Source organism: Camelus bactrianus, chromosome 3 (genome assembly GCF_048773025.1).
Source record: "Camelus bactrianus isolate YW-2024 breed Bactrian camel chromosome 3, ASM4877302v1, whole genome shotgun sequence".
Taxonomy (NCBI): domain Eukaryota; kingdom Metazoa; phylum Chordata; class Mammalia; order Artiodactyla; family Camelidae; genus Camelus; species Camelus bactrianus.
In genome coordinates, this window is record NC_133541.1 from 117050114 (window position 1) to 117058158 (window position 8045).

The 8045-nt window shown below is 38.2% G+C and overlaps 1 protein-coding gene across 1 annotated transcript; it reads left to right on the forward strand.

The window, feature by feature from the left end:
- Positions 1-3355: 3355 nt before the first annotated feature.
- LOC105068305 (olfactory receptor 2T2) lies at positions 3356-4327 on the forward strand. The gene has a single exon (XM_010954154.3). The coding sequence runs from the start codon at positions 3356-3358 to the stop codon at positions 4325-4327; it is 972 nt and encodes a 323-aa protein (XP_010952456.2).
- The last annotated feature ends 3718 nt before the right edge of the window (positions 4328-8045 follow it).

Sequence of the window (8045 nt, forward strand, 5' to 3'; positions counted from 1 at the left end):
GTCTCTCCATAGCTAGAATAGTTTTTTAAGATGTCAAAACATCATAAGATACAGAAGATTTAAATGAGCATATACAGGGTATCAGAAGGGATTGTTCCAAGAATTCTCCATCTGGGCTCTTCCTTCTGCCTCATCTGGAGGTCTGTTTTTACAACATACTGTGAGAGTCTGAACTGTGTCTGCATTTCTGTGGCATCTCCCAGAACAATTCCAGGCCTGTTGTCTTGAAATGTACTGCTGGCCCTCTGCATAGAGACCCTCTCTGATCTCCTTACCTCTTCTTTCCATGCGGTATACCAGAGACAGAATCAAGGCCTCTTGGCAGAATTCGCCCATCCTCTCCCTCGGCGGAGAATCCACAGTCTCCCTTCCCAGTGCCCTCCTTCGCTTAGTTGGATCCTCCCATGCCCCAGCCCCTGCTCAACCAGGTGATTTTGTAGCAATGCCCAGGTGATTTTATACTCAGTCCTGGAGGTCAGTGCATTCTCCTTCTAGCACAGCAGATCATGCAAATACAGGCTTTTAAATGTTTCTTTTTTCTTTTCTTTCTTTCTTTTTTTTTTTTTAAAGGACTCCAGTTAGAGATAGAAATGGGAGAAAATCTAAGAGAGAGCAGGGAATAATGATGATAATGATAGAAAGGCTGAGGGGAATGGGATCCGGGATCTTGTACATGTAAATAAACCAAATCACACATTACATTGCATTATTGTTGAAATGAGATCCTGGGAACTGATGTAAACAGAAATAAATCATAAAATGTCATCATGTTCATAATGCAAACATTGTCACTGTTTGCTTGTCACATCAAATAGCCCACACAGTACAGTAGTGATTCCGTGTTTGGATCACATATCACATTGGTTTATATATTTGATTTCATCGCAAAAATAAAATACGCTCCTTTGTGCTAAGCTTCATAGTGGGCTACTCCCCTAGCAAAATCTATTCCCTACACTCAAATATTCTCTCTCTTACACACACACACACACACACACGCACACTCACATGCACACGCACACGCACACAAGCAGCCTGGATCCAATCTGTGGTTCTTTTATTCACTGAGTCTCTGGTCATTTTAAAAATAAAGAAGTTGGCTTACAACATATCTCTCTTCTCCTTCAGCTTCTGTATTCTGTTATCCTAGGATCTACTCCAAGACAGGATCTCGGAGCTAGAAAAATTTTGCATTCCTTAATCAAGAAGACTCGAGGCAATAAGATTGATGAATTCTGTTGAATATTCTGTGGAGTCCAATCTGAGTGCTTGCTTGTGTGAGCTAAAATTCTCTGGCCCATATTTTGGTTGTAAAGAAACTTTTTAAAGTTTCGTAGGCAATTTTCAGACGGCATGGTTATTTCATTTTCAGTGCTTTTTTGTGCTATTTTCAGACGGCATGGTTATTTCATTTCAGTGCTATTCATTAGGAGCGGATTTGATACTGTCAGTAAGTGACATATAAAAATCTATAACGTGTCTAAGTGGAAAAACAAAGGTTGTTGGTCAAGGTAAAGTTAACCTCTGTCTGTGTGAATATTTTCATTTCCAACCAGTTATTGCAAAGCCCTATAATTACAATATCTTAAATTCAGTCTCTTTGTCTGTGATTCAGAGTTGTGCTTGTGACAGGTAAATCTTTCACATATTAAAGACGGATGAAGTAGCTGACTTTCACTGAACTTACTGAGAGTTAATATTTGATATTTAGATAGGGCTTATTAAGTATCCAGGCATTTGTTTCTCTCCCTTGCAACTGAGAAGGTATATTAAATTTAAGTTCCAGCACAGACCAACATCAAATTGCTTTTCATTTTTCCTTCTGGAATTTTGCTTATTTTTCTAGACTACTACTCATAATATAACTCCGTCTTTAATGAACACTCAGAAAGAAAAAGTCTTTCTATTGTTCCTAAGAGTTTTGCTTCAGCATAAAGGAGGACTTATTCTTTCTTGATGTCTCATAAACAATATATTTGACCATTATGGAATAAAAAATGCAGATAAAGTATTGGTAACTAATACATTTTACACTAGTATACTTCATTCTGTCACTGAGATGGAGAGAAATACAGTACAAAATAATTATAATAATAATAAACAATTCACCCTTCAATGTTTCTGAACACAATTCAGAAATGCATAATTACATTTCTGAAGAATAAAAGCTGTAAGCTTTCATTCCATTTAGTTCAAGAGAGTTTTAATATTAATTTATCTTTTTCTCTGTAAATTCAGGAATCACTTGTCCATCTGGGGTTATCTTTACTTATACACATAAGGATCAGTAACAAGGTAGAAAAAAATTGTTCAGGAAATTTTTAAAAAATGGATTCCTAGGACCCTATAACATTTTGAAAACTTCAGAATGCCACCCTGCCAGAGAAACTCTGTTAATGTTTGGCTGAACAATGATTTAAGAGAAGCTTAGATCACCATGAAATGATATGATGCCTTACTAAGTCATAAACTCTCAACCCAACTCAATGGTGTCAACCAGAAGGACCACCATGATGATGAACCCAAAGTCCTGCTCGTGGAATGGAGTAAGGCTAAGTGGTCCTCATTTGAGATTTATGACCTCAAATGATCCTGTGAGAAAAAGTAGATCCAAGCGCTTAAGGTGACCTTTGCCTAAAACATGAGCTTCCTTGGCAGCACAACATCTAACCAGTGGCCAGTGGATCCTGAACCTTAACTGAAGGCCGTAGCACTGCCCGGTTCGTCCCTAATGTTCCAACCATTCACAAAATAGTCTAATAATAACAAGGGCCAAAACGATTAACTTTACTTGCATTTATTGTCTTCATGTTTATCTTCTATCAATTTATGAAATCGCAAATGGATTTCTACGTATGATATTAACAATGTAATCATCTAAATGGCAGAGAGTAGTTAAAATTTCATCAACCTATGCATAATGATTGCAAGACAACACGAAGGGTAAGGCACAGTTATCAAACTCAGGCAATTTTCAGTCTAAAGTAAGATTATAAAATGTGTATAGAAGATGGTTTGAAAGACAAAGTAAGAAAAATTTGAAAGTGATCCTGTATGAATTATTACATTTACATCTTACATCCAGCCTGCAGAGATACAGACCTATGATAACCCTTCACAAATGATGAAACTGAGTTCATTTGTAGATTAATTTCTCTGTCTGATGTTAATGTTAGACCATTAATACTGAAACCAGGATTCAAAATGATTCTGAGGTCAGTGTTCTTTCCTTTATTCCACTCTGTTTCTTCACGCATACTAGTCATGTTGCCCACCCATGGCTATGTACTGGATTATCGATTAACCCAGCAACTTTCTGTCTTTGCAGCTCCGGGAGCTATCATCTGACAGGGGCATGGAGGCGGTTCTCCAGAACTCCACTGACTTCATCCTCTTGGGTCTCATCACACATCCTGCATTTCCTGGACTTATCTTTGCAGTGGTCTTCTCCATCTTTTTGGTGGCTGTGACAGCCAACCTGGTTATGATTCTGCTCATCCACACAGACTCCCGCCTTCACACACCCATGTACTTCTTGCTGAGCCAGCTCTCCATCATGGACACCGTCTACATCTGCATCACTGTCCCCAAGATGCTACAAGACTTCTTGTCCAAGGAAAAGACCATCTCCTTCCTGGGCTGTGCGATTCAGATCTTCCTTTATCTGACGCTGATCGGTGGAGAATTCTTCCTGCTGGGACTCATGGCTTATGACAGGTACGTAGCTGTGTGCAACCCTCTTCGATACCCTCTCCTCATGAACCGCAGGATCTGCTTGTTCATGGTGCTGGGCTCCTGGGTTGGTGGTTCCTTGGACGGACTCATGTTGACTCCCGTCACCATGAGTTTCCCCTACTGTGGCTCCCGAGAGATCAATCACTTTTTCTGTGAGATCCCAGCGGTCCTGAAGCTGTCATGTGTTGACACATCGCTCTATGAGACCCTGATGTATGCCTGCTGCGTGCTGATGCTACTTATCCCTGTATCTGTCATCTCCGTCTCCTACACACGCATCCTGCTCACTGTGCATCGGATGAACTCTGCCGAGGGCCGGCGCAAAGCCTTTGCTACCTGTTCCTCCCATATTATGGTGGTGATTATTTTCTACGGGGCAGCCTTCTACACCAACGTGCTGCCCCATTCGTATCACACGCCAGAGAAAGACAAGGTTGTGTCTGCCTTCTACACCATCCTCACTCCGATGCTCAACCCACTCATCTATAGCTTAAGAAATAAAGACGTGGCCACAGCTCTAAAAAGAGTGCTGGGGAGATGCACGTCCTCCCACCAGAAAATCAGAGCGGGCGATGTGTCCAAGAGACACTAACATCCTTGGCGCTGTCGCCGGTGGCACACAGTCATTCCAGAAAATATGTCCTTGGTTCTGAGAAATAGTCACTATCATTTTAACAGAATTATACCAGGCAAAAGCATCCTTTGCGAGCATCATTAAAAAAAAATACATAGCTGAAGGCTGCCAGCATCTCAGCATCAGGCAACTGACTTGTTTGGATTCACTGACAGACACCTTCCAGAGAGCACTCTCTTCAATTAGCATTATAAATTATCTCAGGCAGGCCAAACATCCCTTGAAGTCCTGAATAGATGATTTCACATGTTACCTGTGTTCGTGTGTCTTTTGTGTCTGTATTGCTGACAAACTTTTAAAAAGAAATTGCAAGGAGCCGTTATCATGTCCTTGCTGATTTAATGTCAGATATTCAATGCAAATTAAATGCTTTCTAATGGTAATAGTGTAGCAGCTTTATTTAGAAAACTTTTGTGAAGACAATTCAATTGAGTTCTGGGTTCGGTATTCTTAGTTACCTTTTATAAATGTTTGTGTTCTCTAAGCTCTGAAATTAAACTGTAAGTCATTACCACTATGTGCCTGGAAATTAGTAAATATTTACAGATTGATTACAATTGACTTCTGTTATTAAGATGATAACATTGCTCAATCCTTCAACAGCTACCATTCATTCCCCAGTGAAATGTCATAGATAAACATAGAATGAATAAATCAAAACATTTCATTAGTTAACTCAGCTCCCTTGGTCCATTCTCCTATTCTCAAACTTTCCGTTTCGTGGACTGGTAGACAATATTTCTTTTATTCATTAGCTTTTGGTTAAGTGTGGAGTTTTGATAGATGCAGGATTTTGATAGAATCTTTACCAAACGAAGACCATACTCATTGAGGACTGTCCAGTGATTTACCTAATTTTAACTTCCTACTGCGTATGAGGTACTAAAATACAACAAAGAAAATTTGACTCACCTGGTGTTTATTTTAGCTATCAATAGAAAGCTTAGAATATGTTGGACTATTTTTGAGTGGTTTTGTAGTTCACAATAGATTAAGAAAAGGTTACTCAGCCTTATGTTACCCTAGCTTCAACATGGAGTAAAAAAACGTTTCCTCCATGGATGCTGATTTGAATATAACACGTTCTCAGCAATATGCTAATCATGGAGTTAGTTTTGCCTTGGAAGGCTCCTAAAAATTTGATCTTACTCTAAAATCAAATAAACAAATAGAAAAAAAGATGAAAGAATGACTTGGATTGATGAATCTTTTCAAGTAGAAAAACTAACCAGGATTTGTTTATAAAATATCAGTGTTCTTTCTTTTTTTTAATTTTATTTTATTGAGTTATAGTCAGTTTACAATGTTGTGTCAATTTCCAATGGAGAGCACAATTTTTCAGTTATACGTGAACATACATATATTCACTCACATTTTTTTTTCGCTGTGAGCTACCACAATATCTTGTATATATTTCCCTGTGCTATACAGTGTAATCTTGTTTAGCTGTTCTACATTTTGAAATCTCAGTCTGTCCCTTCCCACCCCCCACCCCCTTGGCAACCACAAGTTTGTATTCTATATCTATGAGTCTGTTTCTGTTTTGTATTTATGTTTTTGTTTTTTTTTTTTTTTTTAGATTCCACATATGAGCAATAGTATATGGTACTTTTCTTTCTCTTTCTGGCTTACTTCACTTAGAATGACATTCTCCTGGAACATCCATGTTGCTGCAAATGGCATTATGTTGTCGTTTTTATGGCTGAATAGTATTCCATTGTGTAAATATACCACAGCTTCTTTATCCAGTCATCTGTTGATGGACATTTAGGCTGATTCCATGTCTTGGCTATTGTAAATAGTGCTGCTATGAATATTGGGGTGCAGGTGTCTTTTTGAAGTAGGGTTTCTTCTGGATATATGCCCAGGAGCGGGATTCCTGGGTCATATGATAAGTCTATTCCTAGTCATTTGAGGAATCTCCATACTGTTTTCCACAGTGGCTGCAGCAAACTGCATTCCCACCAGGAGTGTAGGAGGGTCCCCTTTTCTCCACAGCCTCTCCAGCATTTGTCATTGGTGGACTTTTGAATGATGGCCATTCTAAAATATCAGTGTTATTTCAATGCAATTTCATTCTCTTTTAAATCTCTTAGTCTCTACACTAATACTTTCTGTCTTCTCCTTCTTCCTGGCTTTGTTAGCACCTCTATCCACAAAATCTTTCATTTCACAATTCCCATTTCCCCCTCTACCTTAGACATTCATGTCTTCTTTCCAATTTCCTCAAAGTCCTGCCTAGACCTGGGCTGCTGCTATATGGTTTTAGTTTTCACATTTCCAAGATGAGTCATTTGCACATTTAACAAGGGCATTTAACATGGACAATTGATAAATATTTCAAAAGTATCTGAAAAACAACAGGCAAGGGAAGTAAATTTACTTTCTAGAGTTAGTGATTGGGGCAGAAGAGGGGGGTACTTCTGTGATGTTGTTAAGGGTCTATTCCTTTTGCCTCATGGGTGGTGGCATGGGTGTGTTCACTTCATGATGATTGATACATCATGTCTCTTCTGATATGTGTATTTTTCTATTGTATGCCATACTTTAAGATACTGACTGGTATATATCAAATAGATAAACAAGTTAATACTGCACAGGGAAATAATTTCAAGATCTTGTCATAGCTCATGGTGAAAAAGAATATGAAAATGAATATATGTATGTTCATGTATGACTGAAAAATTGTGCTGTACACCAGAAATTGACACATTGTAAACTGACTATAACTCAATAAAAAAATTAATAATAAAAAAATTAAATCACATCATATACAGTGTGTGTCCTCTCCCCTCACTCACAAGACTAGTCTTATCTTATAAGGGATGACTAGGGAATTTTTTCCCAGTCAAATGTTACCAAATTTTTATAGAAGATAATTGTGGTCATCACATTTTCCTCTTCACCGTAAATATATTTAACTTGAGAATGAAAATTATGAATTTTAAGAATATAAATTAATTCAAAATACCAGTTCCATATTCGCAAGATATCAGGTACTGTTCTTGACTATGGGGAAAAGGTGAAGGGAATACTGCCCCCTTTTTTCAAAGCATATTTAACTGCATTCTCTGATTGTGATTCTGCTTCTTCACAAAGTCCTGCCAAGTATTTTGAGAAAGGAATTAGACTCATGGGAGATATAGAGAAGCTGAAGTTCAGAGCAAACTATTGCCTCACCCAAGCAAGAGGCAGATGAGAACTTCAAAACCACATCTTCTGACTTCGTGATTTTGTACCAAACCTTACTATTAATTGATAAAACAATTTCCAAAGGAGAGAAGAATGTGGCACCATATGCAGCTGCCAGTTTGTTAATCTTGATAATGACCTGGGGGAAAAAACCCCTCTGGGAGTAACATGCTGATAAAATCCATGCTCATTTTCTGTTGTATGCCAGCTAGGCTGGTCTACCAAGGACCTGATGCTCCGTGTTCAGAGGCAGTCAGACCCCTTCTGGGGTCTTTCTACAGGTGAGGAATGTGGGCATAAAATTAACTGAACCATTGCTTCCAAATATTTATTTCACTGGCACAATATAAAATGTATGTTTATATAATATACAAGTTATAATCATGGATGCTATAAAGTCTACTTAATAAATATTTTTGTTAAATCCTTTCTGAATACCAAGAAAGGTTTCAGATATAAGGGAATGATCAATACTGCAAATATT

Bases quoted from the DNA above. Each gene is read 5' to 3' on its own strand.
- LOC105068305 (XM_010954154.3), top strand. From the start codon at position 3,356: ATGGAGGCGGTTCTCCAGAACTCCACTGACTTCATCCTCTTGGGTCTC.